At 41.0% G+C, this 25,236-nt stretch overlaps 1 protein-coding gene across 1 annotated transcript in view; it reads left to right on the top strand.

Annotated features, from left to right (window-relative positions):
* AGBL1 (AGBL carboxypeptidase 1) overlaps nt 1–25,236 on the top strand; it is a 295,756-nt gene that overhangs the window by 51,373 nt on the left and 219,147 nt on the right. The window contains exons 6-13 of the mRNA XM_087743738.1: nt 307–344; nt 10,751–10,959; nt 16,212–16,377; nt 17,354–17,427; nt 20,162–20,278; nt 21,272–21,873; nt 23,840–23,923; nt 24,995–25,081. Coding sequence (XP_087599864.1) covers nt 307–344; nt 10,751–10,959; nt 16,212–16,377; nt 17,354–17,427; nt 20,162–20,278; nt 21,272–21,873; nt 23,840–23,923; nt 24,995–25,081 — 1,377 coding nt within the window. The remainder of the gene's footprint in view (nt 1–306; nt 345–10,750; nt 10,960–16,211; nt 16,378–17,353; nt 17,428–20,161; nt 20,279–21,271; nt 21,874–23,839; nt 23,924–24,994; nt 25,082–25,236) is intronic.

The raw sequence follows: 25,236 nt of genomic DNA, 5'->3' as shown, positions 1-25,236 counted from the left end.
CTCTGGGGAAGCAGTTTGAAGACTTGCTTCATTACTTTGGACATGTGGGTGTTGCTTTAAATTTAGTGGTCTCTACAAATCAGTGTCACACTAAAGCTAGAGGGCTAAAGGTCTTCTAGAATAACTGAGTCAGCTGCAGAGACTGGATCCTCTGCTGGTGTAAAACACTGAAGTTCTGTCAAAGTCCATCATAAGCTGTCAGTTGAGACCAGCTGGGAAGCACTGGCCCAGAAGACTGTGAAGATGAAGGTTACAAAAATTATTGAAGAAATTGACATTATTTCTCCATCTCTCTTCTTTCCCCAGGGCAGCCATTGAGGCTCTGGCAGCTTTGCTGAAATCAAGTAAGCTTTTTTTTTTTTTCTTCATGTTCTTTCTGACTTTTCTTTCTGTGCTGTGCTGCTGGACAAAATGATCCTGTTGAACCTAATTCTCCCTTGGTGTCCCCTCTTCCCTTAATCCCAAAGAGCACTGCTTAGGAAAGAGAGGCAGTAATGCAGTGGTTTCCTATATGTCTAGCTATGATTCTTGGAGCCCCACGGCTCTGTGGACACACAGCTCTATGGAGATGGTGCTTTAGGTCTCGGGGAGAAAGCTGCTGAGGGACCCAGACTAGACCCTTATTGTGAGTATTTAGGGAACAGTGATTGTCCTGGGGCTTGGTATGGTGGAAGAAATGGGGAACCTTTCCAGCCAGCAATGAATGCTTATTGCTCTGTTCCAGCATCACTGGAGAGTGGGGCCAGGACCTGTCTGTCCTGTGGTGCTGTTGTACTACGTGCTTACCTGGTAACAATGATGCTGTTGGCAAAGGCTTGGAAAACTTCTGTAGTCCAGAAGAGATGACCTTATTCTCCCTTGCAAGCTTGTCAGGTCTGATAATGTGCAGACAGGGCTGAGACATAGTGATTGCTGGGGTACAGCCCTGCTACGGCAGGCGGTGCTTAACATTTGCACCAGCTGGCTGGGGGTGTTGAAGACCGAACATGAGTTCTCAGGCACACACTGCTGGCGTGACTGTTCCTGAAATGAACGTGCTACCCTTTTTTTGCCTTTATCCCATCCAAAACCACTTAGCTTTTTATTACCAGACTTTAATAAAGCTTTGATTAAGAAAGAGCACTCTACTATTGCAGACAATCTACTCTACAATAAATCACAATGGTGTATTGTCCTTCTCTCTCTCTTTCTTCCCCTCCTTTTCTTCCCCTCCCCCTTCTCCTTTTCATAGTATTAGGAATAAATGCATTTGTGAAAAATTTTAGCCCTGGCAGCAGTGCTTAAATGAGCATGCTGCAATGTGATCGTGTCTGAGTTGCATCAGCTCAAGTGATGAATTCTGAAAGAATGCCTCAGTATTAACCTTGCTGCCTAGATTTAAAGGTCACATTATTGCAACTAGGAAAGACCTTCTGGTTTGTGCACTAAATCTTAATTAGGTGGTTGTGGGGCTATGGCACAGCTGCTTGCAATACAAAAGCAAAATTAGCCTTCAGAGTAGAAAGAAATTTACAGAGAATGCTGGAAAAGTGGAACAAGAGCTGAAAACTCATCTGGCAGCTTGAGCTTTTCTCCTGCACTCCTGTTTTATGGTAAGTACTAGGAATGGGAAGTGAAGTTCTGTTGTCCCAAGATATTTACAGGTTAAGTTTTCTACTTGGAGGCTTGTTCTGGGTCTAGGGATGAGAACAGTATACAGAAGTGGAGGATTAATCACCAAGGGAAGCTGTGAAATGTAGTCTCCTGGGCAGTTGTAAACACATTTTGTAAAATCTGGGGGGGGGGCAGGGAGGAAGCTGAGGATGATCTAGGGAATTTAAAAGGATTGGATTTGGCTTCAAATTCTTCCAGCCCTTTTTCTCCTGGAGTTGAGGTAAGTTGTTGTGGTTGGTTTGTTTTGTTTGTTTTTAGGGCCGTTTACTCTTAGAAATTTCTTGTGTGACTCTTTTTCAGCCAGCTTATGTTGTGAAGGCATCTTGGTTGGTTCTTCCTTTTATGCTTTTTGTGCTTTAGGAAGTGCATAGAGGGTTTCCAGTACTGGAAGAACATTGATCGTTCTGGTTATTTGTTTCAGGTGTTTTCACAGAAGGTACAAAAAATGAACTCCAATGAGAATTTAGTCTGTTGAGCAAAGCAGTTCATACATTGTCACTCTGGTTGATCACTGTGATGTACAGATTAGGGTTCTCGTTCATTTGTACTGTTGACCATTGCAAACAAGGGCACTGTTTGGGAGAGACATTTCTTCATTTGGCGACACCCTTCCCAGTTTGTTGTTCTGTGTCCTTTTCTCCTTTATTATTCACAACAGAACATTATTGCAGCAATACCAGCTACTGCTTCCACGGAAAAGTGATTTTTAGGAAAGTACATGGTCTGTTTTCAGCTGATGTTCTTTTAAGGCACTGGAACTGGGACTTTGGAAATGGTGCCAACACTGTGCAACCAAATAGAGCACTACAGCCCACAAGTCAGCTTGAACTGTGTTTTCTGGTGTTTTCTGAAGTCTGATGCAGAATGGTCAAGAATGTCTTTTAGTTTTCTCCTTGTCTCGGGGCTTAGGACATGAGAAGCTCCAGGCTCCTGGAGTAGACTGCTCTGGTAGCTGCATACAAATAAGCAGGCTGTGCCTTTTGGGAGGTGTGGGTTAGGACATGTGAAAAACGGCTCTGTTCTTCCAGAGATAAATTCCCCATGGCTGGAAAAGAGCTGAATTCTTTTTCATGATTGTGTCAGGACAGCTTTGTTTGTCACAGTTAACTTATTTATGCCCATTACTTTAGCGCTTTTGAATGGTGCAGGGGTTCTTAGAAAGCTAAAAATGAAATCTGGTGAATGCTATAGCACTTGAAAATTGCTTATGAAAACAAGGGGTAAAACTACATGGCAAAGCACCCAGAAGCCCTTTAACATACTTTGGATGGGATACAAACTAAATGGGAGGCAGGAATCCTGGAATGTGCTACAGTACTGAATTGCTGGACTGATTATTGTGAGCTTTGTTGGAAACCTGCAGTAACACACTTGCTGGGAAATGGTGGTGAGATTCAGTTTTGTTGGAGGTGAAAGCTATAAAACAGACAGGACAAGAACACACCCATTCTTGAGGGTCTCCCTGTAGGGCTGTCATATCCTTAAGTGCTTCAGCCCAAAGTGATCACGAGGGTTATGGTTATACATGGAGTTGTGCTGAAGGGAAAGTGTCCCTCTTGCTTTTGGCAGCAAGCTGCAATGGGAAAACACATAGTTTTAAAAGGAGCAGGCAGATGGCAGTGTGTCTCCCTGATGGATTTGGAAACATCCATCTTCAGCTCCTCAGGCTTCCTTAAGCTCTACTTAAAGACTTTGTCCACCTGCAGGGGTAGGGGCTGGCTAGAAACTTTTTGGCCTCTGTCTTTTTCCTAACAGAAGCCGATGCTAAATGCCCACTTAATGATTCTATGATTCTGTAGCTGCAAGAAGCAAGATCTGCCAGGAAAGAAGGCATCAGTGTAAGAAAAAATTACTACTCCAGCTGTACCTGGGAAATTGTTGCCGTTGTGTTTCAGAGGGAAAAGTACAAGATTGTCCAAAGAAATAAGTGATGGCACACTACAAACTTGTGCTTCATCCTCATCAGGGAAGAAATGCTTGGAAGCCCAGTGCAAGATGAGAGAGACTTTGGTTGTGCTGTTGCCCTGTACATGGTAGAAATCAGTGATAGTCATAGAGGTGGTGAATAATGGTGGAATAGAAGTTTAGGTCCCTCTAACGACAGTGTTGCATCTTTCTGTCAGCGGAAGCTCAGATTACGGTTATAGAGAAGATGTTTGCTGATGGGCAGGCAAGAAACAGCTTGTAGCAAGTCCTTCCTCCATCGCCTTGCTGGCTGTTTGTTTGTTTGTTGGTTTGGTTTTTTTTTTTATATCTCTTGTCTCTCCACCGTGCTGTTAACTCCCTCTGACTGAGCTACATTATTATACAGGCTGAACTTGTTGCTTAGTAAATATCTATAATGGTGCTGAAGTTCTAAAGAGCATCAGGAGTCTTTTCTGTTGGATGCTACAGTCAAGATTTCCAGTGTTACACCTGTCCATCCTTCTTTCTTCAATTTCTAGATGCTTGCTACTGCCCAGGGTGGGGATGGAGGGGTAGATACTGATAGCTATAGGTGAGGTGGGATGAGGCACAGCATTCTGCTCGGAGTTTCTTCTTTCGGTCCCAGGGTACACCTGCTACTCTTCCAGCCTCCTTTGGTTTTGTTCTACTTCTTCTCCTCTGTACATCTGTCTTTGTGTCTTGCTCCAGTTCTGTCTTAAGGCCTGGGGAGCTCATCACTAAGATCTCCTTTGCCTGCAAGAGGCCCAGGTGTGGAGGGGCCATACCCCAGCTGGAGCCTCTCTCCGCCCCCCCCCCCCAAAAAAAAAAAAAAACAAACAAAACAAAACAAAAAACAAAACAAAACCCAACACAGGCAAACCATTCCCAGTTTTGGGGGAGTGGAAAAAAACTGGATACCTGATATATAAATGCAGACAAGTGCATATCTAGGGGTTTGGAGGCTGAAGGCAGTGTGAGGGCCCGAACTGGACACTGCTGCTCTGCACCTCGAGCCACATGATGGCGATGTTATTATAGGGATCCCTGCTCCCACCAGTGCTTAATCCAATATTTATTTTTGGTGAGTAATTTGTTTATCAGCAGGTTATTTTAATCTAATTTTTGTTGTATTTATTATTCCTGACTATCTGTACTTCCCAGAATTAACAGCTTGCATGTCTTTAAGGAAATTAGCTAGAGCTGATCTCGGAGGCATTTGCTCAACGGATGTTGAAGGAAAGGGCTAGGGAAATAGGCAGGGCCCTTGTTGCAATGCTTGCCCAGTAAAATTGTAATGAGCAATTTAAAAAGACAGGTTGTGGTGACCCCCTGATCACGCTTATTTCATCAAGACAATTCCGTGTGCAAACAGCAGTTATTGCTGATGGCCTTTCCCCTCTCTTTCTATATCTTTTCTTTCCTCCTTTTGTCTTCTTTATCCTCTTGCCTTCCTTTTTTCCCCCAGCCTTTCATCTCTCACTTCCTGCTCTTTCTTCCTCATCTTTCATCAACTAACCTTGATTTAACCTTTCATATGCTGGTTTTTTTTCATCAAAGCATAAGGATTATGTCTTGTGGCTTGTGGGATAAAATAATCAGTGTCATTCTTTTCCTTTTATGCTGGCATCAAGGAGGGGCAAGTAACTCTGTGAGGAACAGAAAGCGATGTTCTAGCACATAAGCAGATTATGGTTTCTGAAAGGCCTGCACCCTCTATGTCTGAATTCATAATGCTTTGCAACAGATCTAATGACGTAGGTCTCTGATCTTGCGTAAAAATAACCCTATGGTTAAACCATGTCAGTTCCTGTAGCCAACAGCACAATGTTTGTGATTTGCCTAATATTTTGCCAGGTACCCATTTCTCACAATTAGTTTAAGGCTTCATTACCTACCTCTGTATTCAAACTCCATTATCAGTCTGGCCCCAAATCTGTCATCGCAACTTATAGGGTATTGTGATCAGAGTTGAATTTTTCAAATAGTTCCTTTCAGAATCACCTAAAACAAGTTCTGTGTCTGTCCTTTCTTCCTGAATTTCAGAATGCAAATAGTCTTGATTCTATATTTTTAAATTTATCTCTTTGAGAAGAGCCACTTCGGGGGGTGGAGGGGGGGGATATTTTTTTTAATGTCCTTTATATTCCCTTCCCCAAGACTGCTCTTCATTCATAGACATATCCCAAACTGAAAGTAACTCGGTGCTCCAGAGAAAAAGGTTGGTTTCATCTCCTGGGGCATGGCAGCTTCCCACTGTTTTGCTCCTCAGGGCGTGTATAATTGAACCAAAGTGTCGAGGAGCTGCATTATTCTCTGTTGACATCCTTGATAGCGATTGCTTACTGCCTTTGTCTTGGCATGGGCAGTGTTTGTGCCTCCAGTGATGATCTGGCTTCAGAAAATTCAGTAGCTGAATTTGAGGAAGACTTCCAAATTCTAGCATCCTTATTTGAACTCTTTCAAACAACTTTGGTCGGAAAAATCAAGCTGGACATTTTGTGCAAAAAGTATTTTTTGTGGATTTCCAGCTTTCTGTTGAGTTCTAACCAGAATATGCTGTGAAACTGAAAAATAAAGGAGAAAAAGGTAACCTTATTGAAGATCAGTTTCCTTCTGGGGTTAGTTCAAAAGTTTTGAAAGGGGCTGGCTTGGTCTGTCTTTATTTTTACGTATGAACAATGTAACAAAGGCAAACTAGAGAAGAATCACCATGTCATAATACAGTTTGTAAGACTGCCACTGAATTGGCCAACACCTGAAACTAAAACAAATATTTTTGGAGTAGAAAGAATGAGCTGTTCTTGTCCTGAAGCTAAGCTTGTGGCTGATTCCTGGTCTAGGAGCAAAACATGGCACTTGTAGTTGCTAGCAAATCCTGCCTGTGTTCTTTACCTTTGTGCCAGTGTTGTTCATCTATCCTAAATGGTTAAATAAATGCCTGGACTCTGTGAAGTTTACAGGGCACAATTAGAGTAGTCTTCTGGCTTCCAACAAGAGTTGAGCTAATACCAGCTTCTTGCTGGAGCTGTAGAGCCCACTGGATCTGAATTTATCCCAGCACTTGATGGGTGACTAGGTTTCTTCATGGGGATGATTCATTTTGTTTCTACTGGGAATCCTCATGCTTATCTCCTAGCAAAAATGGCCCCTCAATGACTGAATAAAATAGCTGTTTTCTCTTTGCTTTAGGAGTTATTTTGCATCTTTTATTCCCAAGAGGCAATCACTAGAGCAGAGTGGGGAAGTTGGAGATTTTCTTATTCCTTTCGCTCCTTTAGGGGCCATAGGGTTAATTTAGCAGAGCATTCTTATCTCCAAACTATAGCAATGTATGTTCTTGGCATAATGAATCAGCTGAGTGGTATCAACAAAGAGATTTAAGCAGATAGACAGAAAGATAAATATCTCTTTGTTCTGCCTGGTAAGCAGTGCATTGCTCATCATATTTCAGGTTGACTGTAATTCAGTTTTGTGATTAAATATGCTGCGTGTTTTCCAGTGGTCCCTGTGTTCCTGGCAGACACTTCAAAGGGGACTGGAATGCGAGGAGGGCTTCAGAAGTGTCCACAGAAACACTGGCAGTCATGAGACTTTTATCTACTAGCATGAAACCTTGGCTTTAGAGTCTGTCCTTGTCCCTCAACACAAGACCAGAATTCTGTCAAAACTGGGGATTTCTTTGTAGTGTGATCCCCTTGCTAATTGAGATGTATCTTTAACCATTTGATGCTTCCACATATTGGCTATGAATCCACATCAAATGTTTCTGGCTAACTGCACAGATTATTCAGGCCAGATACTCTGTGCTGCAGTGCTTAAACTTTCACTGGTTGGCAGCACTGCCCTGGAAGCCAGAAGTGGAGGGTCAATTCTAGAAGCGCGGGAAACTAAGGCGACGTTGAGCGTTCCCTTATCACCCATCCCAGCCTCAGCAGGTAGAATTGAAACTCTTGCAAAGAAAATAGTATGCCAGTGACAGGTTTGGGGAAGATAATGAAGACAGTGCTCCCCTATCAGAGATGCCATAATATGATTAGGAAGATGGACCAAGCATAAATCAAAATAGGAAGCACCATCCCTGAGCACTTCTGAAAGCTGCGTGGAAGAACTTCCAATTCCACTGAACACTGGGCATGTTCAGGCAGAAGGAAAGGGACTAACGAAAGAATAACAGCAAAAGGGTCAAAAGGCATAGGACATTTTACCTCTTGCCACACAGATCATGCATAGTCACTCCAGGAGGAGTGGGTTCTTGCTGCCTTAAAATCTGTGCAGTGCTGCTTGTACCTGTATGATTCATTTCCACCATCTGTATTTGTGCCAAAATATAGATAGATACCTATGCAAGTGCATCCCTAGATGGAGAGACCAACAGACACAGACAGGTGGGGAGGCCGCCTTTTTCCATTCTGCCTTCTGGAGATCTTGGCATATTTCCTCCTTCATTTATTTGCTACTTTATTGACTATAAAACTGAAAAAATGGAAGAAAAAAATAAGAAAAACACAACACAGGAGAGCAGGGGAAGATCAATGAAATCAGACAGGAGAAACAAAATGAATGGGTTTTTTTTGCCCCTTCAGCAAATAATTGTCATTGCTTCTGATCAAAGTGCTGAGGGAACTATAGTCCTGCCTCTTCCATTTCCTCCTTGCAGAACAGACTATGTCGGCTTCACTTTTCAAAGGGACTGTTTTGATCTTAAAGGTGATAAGTACTACAGAAAACATGAGAGGAAACAAATAGCAAAGTTATTTTGCTCGTCTTCCTCCATGCTTTTCATCCAGTGATAAAACTGAGGCATGGGACAGCTGTATGTTCTGGTCCCTGTGGAGCTGGGATACAAACATGGAAGTCTGTCTTGAAAGACATGAGGAAAACATTGCAAACACATTTTATGAGAATCCTTTTTTTTCCTCTTGTTTTTAAATAAATTTCCCAAGCAGCTCTACCCACAGTGCTTTCCAATATTTCCCTTGTCCTATTGACATTGACACAGAAAGCTTAGACTTCAAGCACTGAATGCTAGGGGCTATAAATCCCTAGATCTAGTCCAATTTCATCTGCCTCTGAACAGTTCAGGGAAGCTCGGAGTCTGATCCAAATTGTCCCTACCTTACACTGCCTGACTCTCTTCTTCTTGTCATGTTTTATATACTTATTGACTTTTACAGAGCTTCCTGAGTAATTCTTCAAGGAAGACTGACTGATTTAAGGGGTTAGTCATCCTGCAGGTTAGTAAACATGACAGCTGGTTGAGGATTAACAGGAAATCATGAATAAAATAATTGGGATTGATAAAGGATTGTCAAGCAATTAAAGTTTTCTTGCCAAAAGTAAAATAGAAAAAAGAAACAGAGTGAAGGTCAAAGGAGAAGGATGATCTTCTACATGCTGACAACCACTGAGCCCCGAAATACAAGATGTACTGGCAGAGCTAGTGTGAGATGGTTAACAACAAGGGGATGAAGTGCTAGAGAGGACTGCAGGCCTGCAGGAGACTAGGAATAGCTGTGAGACCAGTGGGTGGTGTGAAGGTGCAGAGCAGGATTAAAATGAGTAGACAAACTGGTCTGGGGGTGCTGTTTGTTGCCTGCCTTGTGCTGCCAATGGTAGAGAAAATTGCAGGACAAGACCAGGTAGCAGAGCTACCCTCCAATCCCTTCTCCAGGTTAAGAGTTTGTTAATGTACTGCAGAGAGCAGACTTGGGCGACTTCCTCCCCTTTCCAATACCTCTATCTACTTCATCACTTGGACAGAGGTTTGCTGCCTACTCGCTACCTCCTGGTTACTCTCTCCATGGCTTCCCTTGTTACTGATTTTCTTCATGCAGCATCTTACCCCTTTCTGTTCTCTCTCTTAACCTCTAGCTTCTTCTCCTGTCCTGTAAATCTCCACTGATGACTTTAACGTTCCAGGTGCGAGAGGCTCTGGCACTTTGTTTAATGAATTGGAAATGAATTGGAGAACTGGAGCCTACTAGCTCTGGAGAACCCATACCAAGAGCCATCTGTTGTGAGCTGCAAATGCTGATTGGTATTCAGGGAGCTGAGTTCCAGTCTTATGTATGCTACCTGGCCTCTTGGTTGATTACTGAGCTCCTGACAACTTCTAATGTGTGTCACAGCAAGGAATGTCAGGACCAGTCAGGAAAATATGTTTAGGCAGCGTTGGTTTGAAGGGAGGGAGCATTGAGTCTGGTATGGCTTCATGTTTGTCCTGTGGGGCAGGGCAAGGAACGCAGTGGGTGAAGGGATGTGTTTTAGAATACTCAGCAGAATTTGTATTTTATCACAAGTTTTATAATCTTCTCCTTTTAGTCTGATATCCCAAAGCTACGTGATTAAGGAAACATTGCAGCTTTCCTCTTATATTTTTATAAAGCTTATTTTTTTTAAATACATTGTTTATTTTCTTGTCTGTGCTGTAAAGCCTTTAAACATGACCTGAATGTGACCTTTAAAATCTCGGAACCAGAAAGCAACAAGCAAAGAAGCCCAAAGTGCTGTTGCTCATACTGGTGTTTTGTTAATTTTTAAATACTGTGGGTTTCCAGAATAATTTGATTCATGGCTTTTGTTATACAGGTATTTGTGGGAATACATTTAGAAGTTAAACATAATTTTTCTGGCTGTGACAGGATTGTACAACTAAAAGGTTTCTGGATTTGTTGTTCTCAGCAAGGTGTTCTCTCAGGACTGAAGTACAGCACTATGTGAAGATTGTATGACATGCTGTCGACTAATCTTATCATTCTTTAGCTTTTCTCACTCCTCAGGAGCTGCTTTAGTTTCAGGAACTCTTATGGTACTGCAATTGGAATTAAGTTTATTAGCACTTGAAAGGAGATATGGGCTCTGCTCTTTCCCCACCCATGGCTTGGTTCATCTGCAGGGTTCTGGAGCAACCATTTCCACTTAGACAGGAGAGAGACTGCTTCATTTTTTTTCATGTACAATTCCAAGAGCCTAGCTCATGCTTAGCAAATTACAACATCCTAAATTGTGTAAAAACAAAACAAAAAAATCTTTTTTTTTTTTTTAAGCTGAGACCATTAAGCAAGAATGAGCAGGTGTTAAAGTCCGAGTTTGAGCACTGAGTAGCCATGTGGTTGTCAAACAGTGTGAGTAGTGGAAAGAGTTTAATTCAGTCTTTTCTCTTCATTTTCAGAGTCTAACAGCCGACGGGCAGTGAACAGAGGCTACCTGGGTGGATTGTTGAGACTCTATCAAGACTGGCATCACAAGGATGTCTCCAACAACTACATTTATATTCGCAGGGGTCTCCTGCTCTGCCTAAAGCACATCACCAACATCCAGCTGGGCAGGGAGACTTTCCTTGGTTCCCGGGGTATGGAGATTCTCTTCACAAGTGTACAGGTAAATGGTGCTTTTGTGCTTAAGTGAGATGGATTGGTAGTTAGTGCTGGGTTCTGCCTCACAGTGCAGGAAATTCCATAGTTTTATCCTGAATTTATCTTTTTTTCATTTATATGTTATATAATGTTAAAATAAAAAGTATTGACTTTTTCATGGTTAGTACTTCAGAAAAGCTGAAATGTTCCAGTTTAATTTTAATTCCTAGTGAGCCTCAGGGGAATTGTAGTTCAGGCTTTTTTAAATGTTTTTTTTTTTCTCCTTCCCTGTGAATCCTTCTGTCTGCTTGGACTTCCTCTCCCAAAGAACAGTGCGCTGTCTCCACAGAAGAGTTGCTTAGGTGTTCCATGAGATGTTTCCTTTCAGGTATCCAGATGGATAATTCCACCTAATCGGTCTCTTACACAAAAAAGTGTCGATTTATCCAGGCCTTTGCTAATGAGCAACATCCATAAACTGTTTTTCAGGAGGTCCAGTTTTAATCTTGTGAAACATTAATGTGGGTCCATCAAGAAAGATCACATGGTTCTGAGGATGGGATCCCTTGTAAGGTATAGAAAGGGCAGGTACAGAAGAGTAACGGTTTCTTCCAAGTCTCTCACCAACATGCTTCCTTAGGCTTCTTTGGAAAAGTCACTTATGGAGAAACCTTCAGTTCTTGACCCATGTGATTCCACAAGGCATGTTTCCATTGTCATTCTCACTGGCCAGTGCATTATCTTATTCTAGCACCATCACAGACAGTATGAAAAACCTGTCCCCTTCTCCTCCAGAAAATCCATTGCCTTATGATGGAGAAGAGAAGGCTGCGGGGAGACCTTATTTCAGCCTTTCAATACTTAAAGGGGGCCTACAAGAAAGATGAGGATAGTCTTTTTAGCAAGGCCTGCTGCAACAGGACAAAGGGTAATGGTTTTAAACTAAAGGGGGATAGATTTAGAGTAAACACAAGAAAAGAATTTTTCATGATGAGGGTGATGAAACACTGGAACGGATTGCCCAGAGAGGTGGTAGATGCCCCATCTGTGGAAACATTCAAGGCCAGGCTGGATGGGGCTCTGAGCAACCTGATCTATTTGAAGACGTCCCTGCCAATTGCAGGGGGGATGGACTAGATGACCTTTAAAGGTCCCTTCCATCCCAAAGCATTCTATGATTCTATGATCCAGTGTATTTGCTTCTTCACTGTTCCCATCGCTGTCATGAACAATTCTCCTGTGACTGAAAGATATTTTTTACTAATAGTAGATGGTAGCTTGGTAGAGTTTTTTTATTTCATTGTCCTCATAAGGAATTGACCACTTTTTCAGATGGGATGAGATGGCCAGGCCCAGCAGATCTTTAAAGGGAGTTTGGCCTCTGTTAATGACAAGTCCCTGGTCTGCAGAAACTTGAATAGGGTGAGTGGCAACAGCTGCTTGAGGGTAGATCTCAGCTCATTCCCTCTCAAGAGCCTTCTACAGCCCACGTTGCTTTCAGAGCTAACATCTCCTGATAGCTCAGCCTGGGAGCAACCACATGGAAAGTGCAAACGTGGGGTCACCTTGGGTGAACAAATGGGAAATGACACACTAAGACTCCAGTGAACACTGATAACTCTAATCCTTCCAAAGGTTAGAAGTGGAGCGGAAATGACAGCTTCAGGGGCCTCCAGTTTGCTTTTTTTTCTACTGTGTGCTACTAGGGAGATCTTGGAAGGGGAATTGCCAAGGTCAATAAATTCAAAGCTCGATGTTCCCTCACTTCTTTGGGATATTGTCAGTCTTACAGTGTCTCTCCAAGACATGAGGTGTCAAGAGCAATCTAGCAGCCCTAGAAAGTCTCACTCATGCTCTTCCTTACTCTGATCTGAGGTAGAGGCAGCTGCTGCTACTAAAATCTTCATAATCTTCATAGTAGACAGAAAATGGGAAATTTATCCTCCTGAGAGGAACTGCAGGCTGTAGGAAGAGAGAAAGAGACAGGGCAAGACAAACAACTCCTTCTTGGGAAAGCAATGGCTCTTTGTGTGTGTAGACAATATTTTAGTGCCTTTAGGAATTTGCTGGCTGTGGTGATTAGCCTTGACCAAATTCTGAGCAACTAATGAGATTTTAAAGGTGTTAAAAGCTGGCTAGAAAAGTTCTGCTTAAATTTTTTAAATTTTTTTTCATCTATTCAGATTGAAGCAGTTTTGCCAAGATGGGTTCGTTTTAACAGCCTCTAGTGGAACTCCTATTTATAAGGCTGGTTTTCAGTTGAAACCTCTCCAGCTGCTTATTGTATGGGCTGATGGACAGCTGAAATACCTGAGCTTTTAGTAGCCCTTAAGCTTATGTCTTTACAGGAAGAGCCAGTAGTTCAAAGACTGTCTCCTTACATAGATGAGAAGTGGCTACTACTTTATTTGAGGAGAATTTAGAGATATTTTGAGTTCCGTTCCTACCTGGAATGAAAAATAACTTTAGATAATGAAATCATTTGTGAAAAGGAAGCACTTTCTTGCTCCTTTTTCATAGCTCTGCTTAGACGTTCATGGCAGTTAAATGATTCACTGTAGCAACTGGCTGGCTTTGTGTGCAGTGACAGAGCTCCCTACTCCGAGACAAGAAAACAGCTTTGTATCCGCTTTAGGAGAGACTGGTGCATGGAATGTTATTTTCCTATTGTATCACTTATCCATCTGATTTCTTAAGCTCGCCTGGTTTCTCTTCAGCCTTCCTGTACTAGGGTCTACTCTAGGATAACAATATCCTATGCTCCACTGTATATTTCCCAGTAGTAGCATCCATTAGCATCACTATCTTTTGCCTTACTGTCATATTGAATCCTCCTTTTTTGTATACAGCACATAAGTATCATAATATCTGGACTATTCCAGATTCAGTAAAGAAAAGATTGAGTGTAGAGGCTAAAAAGCAGATCCCCTGAATTCAGGTTAGCTTTACGTGGGTTTTCTGAGCTAAGGATTCACTCTCTTCCCTCATTCACAATATCCTGCCACAAAATAAATGGGATAGTTTATACACATACAAAGCAGTCTCCTGTCTGTTTCTCAGGTGTCAGTAAAAAAAGGCTTTTTCAATACAGTAATGGAATATTTTTTCAGTCATCTGTAAACTCTGTTATCTTGAAATCTGAGAGCACTTTATGAACAGTAATGAAAACAGTCCCACAAATTCCCTGTAAGGTATTTGAAGGCTTGTTTGCACTTGTAAGCTAATTTTCTATAAAGAAAAATATGACTTTCAAACAGCATCATTGAATAACTCCATGTGTGGAAGTTCATTGTCTGGATGAACATGCCTTGTTCTTGACTATCTCAACTCACTTGGCAGTGAATTAAGATGGCTGACCCAAGGCAGGCATTTATATACTCCCGTGTTTGCTGTTCTAGTAAAAACAGAACAGTTTTAGTAAATTATAGTAAGAATGTTCAAGAATGTTATTGTGTTCCCACATGTAGAAAAACTTTTCTTATTTTTCCTTTAACAACAAGCAAACAAAGGCACCCAAATACCATGCAAAAGAGTGAATAAATTGAAAAACTGGAAATAGAAACCAGTTCTCCTTGGTGTTTGCTCTAACCACAATAAAACTTTCCTTGGAGATGCTTTCAAAATTGTCTTTTCTCTCCCTCTTGTTCCTTAACAGCCAGAGATCTAGAAATACATATTAAGATTCTTGTAGTGAGTCTTGGAAGCATGTCAGCTTTAGATGATTATTCTAGCCTTCCTACAGGAATCCTGGTTAATCCCACTGAATCTTATAATGCCGTTCAATCATACATGAGAAAACAATAAAATCCCGTACAACTAAAAAAAACCCAATACAGCCATTTTCCCGTTCCTGATTATAATGAAGTACTTTGTTATGTTCTTTGGTCATCTTCCTGGTTCTGCTGAATATTTTTTCTTTTTCGTCCAGCCCAAATCCTAACTATGGGCTCTCAGACAATGTCACAAAGTATCTATTCTGCCCTCTGGGATGTTCTGTTTTATCTGTGCTGAAGGGATGCAAAAATATTAAATGGTATTAGAACATATTGTAATATTCTTCTTTTGCCTTATAGAACATTCATGCTGCTTGTTTGACTTGCATTCCTGTTCTGATGAGCTAAGTCTTAGCGCCAAGCCATTAAAGATAACATGCTGATAGGCATGGTACAACTTGTGAACTTAGGTAGGGTACTACACTTTAGTCAGTCTGACGGAGGCTGTGGTATAGATGCGCTGTATGTGGGGAAACCTGAAGGCTTGGTTTTCTGAGCATCACATCTGTCAGTTTTAAGCAACTTCACCTTTGTGCAACAGCTGTAATTTGCTTATCCATACTCCCTATCTCTGTTATATCGAAGACACGCACCTACTATGACCTCCTAGGGGGTCTTTGCTTTTAGTTTTGAGGGGGCAGGGACAGTGCTCTCCTTGCAACAAAAGACCAAGGAGTTCACTTGCATAGCATGGTAATAAAATACAAAAATGTTCTGTCTTCAAAGTACATCTGGGCTCTCATAACTCCTTATGCTTCTGTTCCCTACTCTAGATTATAGGAGTAGAAAATTTAGGATACAGCAGGAATTCAGTATTTTATGTCTAAGTAATATATAGCGTTCTTTCAGACTAACTATTGGGCCTAATGCGTAACCATATAGAGTACAATGAAATGCTCTCTTTGAGTATACATTGTGTACACTAAGTACAGTGAAATAATGTGTAACTGTGCTAGCTTACCTGTGTTAGTTTTGGTATGATAGCTCTGGGTATAGTTGTGGTGAAGATGCAGAAGCACAGATTTTGGCATGTGTTGGGAGCTGAAACGTATACATGAGCTCCCTGAAGGATTTTTTTTAATCCATATTAAAGAACATATCTTTTCACTGCTACTGGTACCTATGTTAGCTAGGATATTTTAGCTTATGCTACTATCATGCCTTCCTTCAGTATAGCCTGACTATAACATCTTAGAGCAGAGCTAGCTTGTTTTCTAAATGACATGCATCAATGGAAGGCCCCTGAGGTGCATGATAGCCTGCATTTCTGTAAGAAATAGACTGCAAGAACTTGAGGTCTTGCTGTTCCAGGCATATTTCTTTAATGGTAAAAAGGAGAAAAGAAAAAAGAGGAAAAAAAAAAAGGGGGGGGGGGGGGAAGAAGCCATAAATATAAAGATTTCATATGTCAATCAGAAGAGTGTCTCTGCTCTGGGGGATTGCGTGTAATAGGCAGGACAATTGTAAGAGACAATCCTTAACATTGTTCTCCTTTGGTTCTTAGGACTGTTTAACTTGCAAAACTCTGGATCCTATCATAACCACTGTGACTCAGATTCTGAGAAAGTGCTACCCCAAGGCGTCTCTGCCTGTGGTGACAGTAAGAAGCTCCTATTTCTTCCCTCTTCCTGGGAATGCCAAGGCTGAACCTCCATGTGAGGGATCTGAAGGTAAATGGCTGAAGGGTGACTTCAGTAGGAGGAAAAGGAGCATGACATGAGAACTAAATGTGGGATCTGGGGAAGGGAGTCTTGGCAGCCTAGTCCTGAGGTTTACAGTTAAAATTAATCTGATGGCCTACAGTGTCACTCAGCAGAGATGAAACTACTTCCAGGTCTTCTTGAAGCTTGGAGGTTCTGTGTGGAGAATAAGTGAGAGAAGATTAAAAGGAGCAAGGAAAAAAAAAATCCTTCTATTATCCAAAAAATAATGGAACAGAGTGGGCACGGCAGAGGCTGGAGACGCCATTGCTCTACAATAACAACAGAAGGAGAGAGAGTTGTGCCTGTGCATGACTGTTTGTGGGGGCAACGCTGCCCTGCAGCTTTTTCAGTGAAGAATTACAAGAAGTATTATCCTTTTTCCTTTCTAAAATAAAAGCAGATAGCAGTCACGCTGCATGAGTAAAAGATGTGAGCGCTTGCTGAAAAGCAGGACTTAAGCACAGGCAGGATAGGCACTCCACAGAAAAGGAGAAACAGCAGACTCCCTGATACACACAAGCAATTTCTCTGTTGCTTTCAGTTTCATATGGAAGGTGCTCAAATACTATAATGATGATAACAGTAAAACACCCTAATCTAGATAATATAGATTAAGAGCATCCTGTAATATCATTGCAGCCAAGCGGAAAATCTCTGTATTGCTTTGTAATATGAGTTGGATCCATATCATGGTGATATTTGCCATGGTTTTGAAAGGCAGTACTCAAGTCCAAGAGAACAGAGCTTTAAAAAGTGGGAGATTTAGTGCCAAATTCATTTATACTAGATTAACAAATGGGATCTGCTTTAATCAGGGTTGTGATGGGTTGTAGTTTGAAGGCGTGTGTGACACATAGAAGAGATTGCATGTATTTCTGTGGAGGGCCTGAGAGGGATTATTAGGTTGTACGCCTTTGCCTCTACTTCTTTTCTACTTCTGCAGGTGACTATGAAAGTGATGGAGAGGAAGAGGATGAAAAAGACCTGGATAATGAGGATGTGGAGAGTAAGGAGGAAGTAGGTATATGAACCATAGTTTCCTTAATCATCTATGTACTGGAAAATAAAACTTTTCATTGTCCATTTTGATATCCTAATAAGCTGTCTAAGCAGCGAATGTAGACATACATGTGGTCCCACATAAATACGCTACATGAATAACAGAAGGATACTTGAAAGAAGAAAAAGAGAAAGCACTGACTTTCACTGAAGAGAGTCCCCTGCATTTATCTTATTAATTGCCATGCTTGTTGCCCAGGATGGTGCGGGTTTGGTGACTTCTCTGTTCCTGCAGAGAGACCGGCCAGTGACTATTAGAATCACATGCACAGTCAGGGATAAATGATGGATCTTTGATTCCTCTAGGTGTAGACTAGAAATGGCACTTAACAGGGGAAACTGAATTACCACCTAGGAAAGATTAACCCTCTTTTTCTTCCCGTATCAGAACATATTTGGGCTGTGTATCTACCCTAAGAAAAAGGTTAGTTCTTTTAAACCACAACTGTGGTTTAAGAACTTATATTCCTTCTTTATTTACTGCTGCACGCAGACAAATAATACAATGAATTATTTAATACTTTTTTGACTTCTCCCTTTGCACTCTCCCTGTCATGACATAACTGGCAAAACAAACCCTACCAGCTGAAGATGAGAGTGCAATTTTTGTTGTGAAAATACATACAAGCACATACACAAATGTGAAATAGTGAATGCTGCTAATAAGACTGATCCACATAAAGTGGTTTGGGAAGGCAAATTAAAGAAATGAAGTTGCAAATACAGTCTAATTGGATATGATTGAGACTTCTGTGGAAGGGCGTTTTCATTACTTGCCCTGTCTTTTTCTGCTCAAGTATTAAACTGATGTCACCCAATGAAAAAGAAAGTAAAAACAAAAAAAACCCCCAACACATTAACTCAGTGTCCTAACTTGCCCCTGTCTGGTTGTTTTTATCTGAATGTTGGAGCTCGTCAAGAAGCTCATTAGGAATAAGGTTCATAGTGAATTTATCTCCTTCTTTAATTAGTTATTCATTCAGAAACAGATCCTATATGCCTCTGAACTATTTCATTATTCATAAGAATTTACCAAGTAGATGTGAGCAGGGGATTTTTTTTGCCTAAGAGCTTGCTCTGAATATGAGTTTTCAGTACTATTTGTCTGGTGTGCTGGTCATGTATCTCCCATGACAAATCTTTCTAAAGGGAAAGTAAGCAGGGAATGGATAATGAACTTTCAGTTTACCTTTCGTGGATGAGATATCATTTGCACAATGATTCCTGGTATTGATGTGATTTACCAACATTTTTAGAGCTACGTAACACACATCCATGCATACTGGTAATACCAACCAAGCTGAAACTTGGCTCTGCACTTCCATCAGTAACTGTTCAGACAGTCCTATGAAAATCAAAATCATCACATCAACTATCTATCCTTCTCAACCCAAATCTTCAGCAAGTTTGAAGCTGCTTATGCGTTATTATGCTATTAGTGGCAAATCCTTTTAAACTGACCTCATACTCTGTGCAGCTCTTCATTGCCTTTTCAACTAGGCTCAAACAGCAGTTCAAGCTCTGTTTTGCAATATAAGTGTGGCTCAGGGTTTGAAATGCCATGGATGCTTTTGCATTCAGGCAATTTTTTTTTTCTTTTGATAGCAGCTTCAGAAATGAGTCTATTTATCAGGAGCAAATCACTCCTTTGGTGGCATTTGGTGGGGCATGCTAACTAGTGACATGTTGAATTATTTGAATAATGCTGTAGCGTAATGACCAGTCATGAATACCACGTCTCCATCCTTCTCTCTTGCCCCATCTTTTCCTGATTTCTTATGCAATGACCGAATGCTTGACACAGTTCGGTTTTGGTTCTCATATCTGATATGGAGGAGGTTGCACATCAATGCATAGTTGCCTTCAACTGTGAAAGTTTTAGATGTTCTTATCCTTGATTTGCTGATGGTTGAGATCTAAAAAGCTTTTTTTCATATAAAAATATCAAGAAAGTTGGAGAGTATAGAAGATGGATTGGGCAAGAATTTCACAGATTTTTATAAGCAGCATTGAGAGGTAAAAATAAAATATAAGCAATTGGTGCCTGCAAGTTCAATGACATGGACGTGGGCCTTTCAGTTTGATTGGTAGGCACTCAGAGAAACCATGTGGTTGTCTAAATTAAAGGTAGAAGTGTCAAGCTTTCTAATTTTGCTGGTGGCCTGTGAGGACAATTTTGGCTTCGATATACTTTGAGAATTTTCTTGCTAAATATACATTTATTTGATTATTGCTTCTTTGAATCAGAATGTTACCAATTACATCTTGAGGACCTGTGCCTGCTGGTTTACGCAACATATGCAAGGGAATGGATGATGTGCTCAGAAATAACTAGTAGTTGCTGGTGTTTCTTACTTTGAAACTGCCCAAGCTGAGGTGCTTATAAAAAGGTTCAAGTTTCAGTCTTGATGCTTTTTTGAAACCATCTTTTCATGGTATCTCTACTTAGATACTCAAATGCCAAAACATTAAATTCCCCTTTTTCATAACAAAGTCTTTCATTTTGTGCCTCTATTTTCTATTCCATAAAATGACTTTAACAGCCTTCATGAAGTATGAGAAGAACAGTTATAAGACTCATTAAATGAGTATGACGTCATTAGAAATCAAGGGTATTATGCAGAATATTACTTTAACAGTCATCTTGTGGGGCATGTTTAATATACGTGCTTTTCTAATTCTGCTTTTGTAGGATTATGACTTGGAGACAGATGTGAACGAATTGAGGTCAAGGACAGTGCTTGACCGGCCAGAGGAAGAGCTTGGACAATATGAAGCAATGTGTCCAGAACTTTCCCATAATTTTCAGGTACTATCATAGTGTAGCTTCCTTTAGTTGTGAATATTCAAGAGTTTAAGAAATACTTGCAAGGGAGTACTGATAAGATATAACTAGACAAGGCTATTGCAAAAGGAAACCTAGATGTCTTATAGGACTGGAAAAACAAAGATTACGCTTTTTGCTATAGTTTATTGGTGTGAATCAAGAGTGATAGAAAGGGAGTGATGTCGTTCGGTGCATATTTGGCTGGGTATGGATTAACTAAGCACTATTAAATGAATTGCCACATGAGAAATCTGTCAGATAATAATTTGTATCGTTGCTGGCAATTTCAATGGCAGTATCAAGATCAGAATGAGATGTGGAAAATAAATACTGTCAACTAGTGTTTTGAAGCAAGTGATGGAGAAGATTGCGCTGCTGAGTGAAATGCATAGTTCAAATCGTTGTATTGCAGTTTGGGACAAGAAATGAAGAGGAGTATTGCACTCGTAACAAGTCTTGGAATTTAAGAGATCTGAAAGCTGTGATTCAAATATGAATCTGGAAAGGACCACTGGCTTAATGTATATCCCGTAGACACAATGCTGTGACATTTATTATGACCATAAGTAGCCAAATGGGATTAATTTATACACTTGCATGAAGGCAGAGGTGGAGTTTTACATGACAGATTGGCCTTCTTTACCCTGCTGTAACATATATATTCTAAAAAAAATGCCCTGTGAATTATCTTCCCTAATTTGTTAGAACAATCATCTTTGGTTGGAGATGACTCAACCAGATGACTCAGTCTGATCCTTTTAGTTTCTGAGGACTACTGTTGAAATAGTTTTGTGGATAAAGAAATTCTGGCAGGTGGTCCATGGGCTGATTTTTACTCTGGCTGTCTCATTGGATGAGTACAGTTTTGGGAGATTTGTAAATATTTTCTCTTTCTTCCTTGAAAGGTTTCCTCTGGAAGGAGGCACAATCTGTCTTTTAGTTTCTTTTAATTTCTTCTGCTTTTTAAATTTAAAGGAGCTTGAATCAGAATCTGAGGAAGAGAAGAGCTTGGAGGACAGGACTGAGAGTCTTCCCTCTACTCCCTCTCATTTCATTCCAAGTGCTACTTCTGTGAAACATCCAAACTATAGATTGAGAAACCAAAGTGTCACAGAGATGGGACCAGATCCAGTGGAAAAGGATTTCAAAGTCCCACTGCAGAGCTGGACAAAGAAGGAGAAATGCAGATGGGATCTGAGTGAAGAAAAGAGAGACATTGTAGAAACAGCCCAAGATGCAGACTCCTGTGAAGAGGAAGATCCAGCCAGGAGTCACACGCTTACCTTGCGTCCCCTCCCAAATGAGGCTGCTTGGTACAAAAAAATGTTTTGCCCTGAATGGGAGGCCTTGATCAATCCTAGTCCTGGAGGGAGGCTGGAAAGCTCAGAAGTAGCAACAACTCTTCTGGAGAAACACCAAGAGGATATCCCATTCCACAGCCCTCGCTTCTATGTAGCTAGGGCTAAATGTGTTAAGTCCATACCAGACTACAAAGACTTGGCATTCCCTGATTTCTGGGGTCACCAGTCACCTCCTTACACCAAGTCCATGTTGGAGCGCAAGTATGGGGTTCAAAGGTGATTGTGCTTTAATATAATTACCACACTGAGAGCTCTCAAGCTCAAAACTGGTTTCTGCAGGTTCTGACTATCACATCTCTGAATGTTTTAGGAAGTTATAGAACAAATTTTGGGCTATCCAGTGATTTGTTGCAAGGACATAGGCCAACCAGCAGAGGATGACTTTATTTAGGTTTTTCTCCTGAGGAAAGGAAAATGGTATCTAACTGGATTACGAACAGGATTAGGAATCAGCAGGTTTATCTCCTGTCTCTGATATGGACTTTCTGTGTGTCAGTGGATGAATTGTGAATTGTCTGTGAGTTGCCTTCTTTTTCTCATAGGTGAAGGTGGTAGTGGCAACCTTGGAGTGTGATTTTTATGGCTTCTGTGAATCCATAAAGACTCCCCTATCTCATATTCCAAATTGTTATTGATTAAACTAGTTATTGATAAATGTATCAATGTACCTATGTATGTGATGGGACTCTAAGCTGGTCACAGCTCTGACATAAATTTACTAGTGGACCAAAACCCAGAATGAGCTGTGAATTTGTGACCTTGTTAGAACACAAATGATAACAAGCTCATTTTAGAGATGGAGAAGACTGGGTCCTTTTGGGATACATCTTTGCCTTCAGTCTTGCTCTTAATCCATCCACCTTTAGTGTGTGCAACAATGGGTCCCATCTGGCTTTTTAAGGAAAAATCCTTTCTGTTCTCTTGGAGCTGTGTGTCAGTGTCAAGTTGTTCTCGGGAATCTCCCTGTCTACCCTTCTCCTGCTGTGTCCCTTCTCGCTATGCCTCTTGCTCTCTGCCTGCTCCATGGGGTCCTCCAGAAGCTTCTCCTCCTTCCCTAGCATGTGCAACTGCTTCTGGGAAGTCTCTCATGAGCTAGAGAGCATCAGTGGGGACAAGGTAAGTAAGCTGCTTTCCCTCCCTGCTGTCCAGCCTACTAGGAGAAGACAGCATATATGGCATGCAACACGCAGAAAGAAATAAAAACAGATTTCCCCTGTGGCACACTGATAGAGGCTGCTGTTTTTCTTATGTTATTCCAGGTGTTCAGATGAGGGGAAAGCTGTATTTTGAAGCTGTGCTGGGAGAGGAAACTTTTCTTATAACTACCATTTCTTCTGTTCCATGTGTGGCTGTGTGCAATGACTTTATATTTCTTTTTAGTGGCATAGGAAATTACTAGCAGATGCCAAAGAGGGTGGATTCTGTGCTAAACTTTAAAGTTGATCAACACTAATCAAATGGCATTTGTGAAGACCACTAATTTCTGACCACTAGAGAGATAATGATTCTTTCTGCAGCAAATATAAAAGCTAAAAACCTTATTTAGAGGCAAAAGCACTCTATGATCTTCTCCTTGCACTGTTGCTCTAAAAGATTTGCTTTTATGACTATAATAACATGTGTAACCATACAGCTAAAATGGGCATAATCATATCATGCTTCAGGGCATAACATGATTGCTGCAAAGGTCAAGAAGACAATCTGGTGTTCCATATTTGATCATCTTTAGGGATCAGAGAACTTCAGTTTAATAATGAGTAGAAATTAGCTAGATCCTGTGTCAAGATTCACTACGAGACAGACTAGTAGGATTATAAGTTATGGCAGATACTTCCTCACGGGGCAAGGCTGGCCATCTGGGAGACTGACATTTACTGGGAAGAACTGGGGATAAATGAAACTTGCCAGAATACTGTAGAGAATAAAAATTTTACAGAATCAGTCATTTAATCCGAAAGGCAACTTGTTGTAATGGGAATGGAGCAGGAGCTTTCTCACAGTGAAAAATATATATACAAATTAAGTTCACCTGGAATTAGCACATGGAAGTCCTCTTTCTTACCTGTCCTTCAAAAGAATTTCCTAAGCCTCTTCACATTTCTTCTACAAGATTACCCTATACCAAGATTTCTCACAGTGTCATTACAATTTGCCTTTTTTTTTTTTTTTTTTTTTTTCCTAGGGACAAAGTACTAGATGATGTTCGCCGCTTAATCCAGCCAGGTGATGTGATAGGCAGAACTGTTTTTGATTTAGACGAGGCCAGGTGGGTAACCTAAAAACCGAGTACTGTAACCAGGGGGACTGTCAGGCTGGGTTAGGTAGTGAGCTCAGTTTACTTGTTCAGCTCTGATAAAGTTACAGAAGAAATAAGTAGGAGGTAAAGGTCCAACAGGAAAAATATACAGGAGGAGTAGATTTCTAGTACGTGACTCTGGGGAAAGGATTTATTGTGTAAGTTACTGGAGCAAGAGAGCCTCAAAACCTTTTAAGTAGAACAAGAAAATCTATACATCAAAGGGACTGTATGGTGTCCCTGGATATGTGTGCATTGCATGTAGTGATTTGGAACAGAAGCATGCAGGCTAATGCTGGGAATCCTACCTATGAATCCAAATGCAGTCTCTCTGCACCCTGAAGCACCATTGCCCATTGGGAGTGCACTTGCGTGTCCGTGTGGCTAGTGTCACAGGCTGTAGATGTACCCTGAAAGGTGTGACACTTATAAAAGGCTTCTGAAGACAAACATCTAGCTTTGTGAACTGTTTTAAGTGCTCAACTATGGCCAAAAATTGTGATCCTTGAGCAGATGTAGCACAGAGCAGTTGAGAGGGTCCCAAATATGAAGAAATTGCATTCAAAGTGACTCGGAGAATATTCTTCAGATGAAAAAAAGGTTAAGGACAGTTTGAGGTAGCAGAGAGTTGTGAAGTTGTTCAAGATTAATTTAAGGGTTTCTAAACTTTAGGAGAAGGAAACTATATAGATGAGGGAAGAGTAAATGTACAGTAATTGTATAGACCTGCCTTGTGCAATTAATAAATTAATGGGAATAACTCAGTGGGGAAGGTAACTGGAATAAAGAAAGTAAATATGATCTGGGACAAAAGGGAGTACTGGGAAAGGAAAAGAAGATGACATTTAGAAACACTAAGCAAGGGCAGAGAAGAATGCTGGACTGGATAGGAAGATTATGGATTTTCTCACTTCTTGCTACTTCTCAGGGTCTTGCTTATAAAAAAATTATAAAAACCTATATTAGCATACAAAAGGTGCCGGGGAAGACTTGTCTTTTGAAGTGACCTGCTATAGGTATCCTTGCTTTGATTTACTGCAGTCACTCAAGCCCAGGTGCTCCAGGCTGTCTGACGTTCTTCTCCAACTTTGAATCGGGAAACCTTCGCAAAGCCATCCAAGTGCGTGAGTAAGTACACCTGCAGCAGCTGTGTCCCAACCTGCCTTTCTGCTGTGACCACATTGTGAAATGGTGGAGTTCTCCTGGGTTTGGAAAGGGTCAGCCAGGGAAGCAGGTTATATGACACAGAGCTTATGCCTTCCAAACACTTAGGTGTCATGAAA

This window comes from Nipponia nippon, unplaced genomic scaffold (assembly GCF_047370975.1).
Source record: "Nipponia nippon isolate SJK-2023a ecotype South Korea unplaced genomic scaffold, ASM4737097v1 scaffold_9, whole genome shotgun sequence".
NCBI lineage: Eukaryota > Metazoa > Chordata > Aves > Pelecaniformes > Threskiornithidae > Nipponia > Nipponia nippon.
The sequence above is the reverse complement of the archived record's forward strand: the minus strand, read 5'-3'. Positions and strand labels throughout refer to the sequence as shown.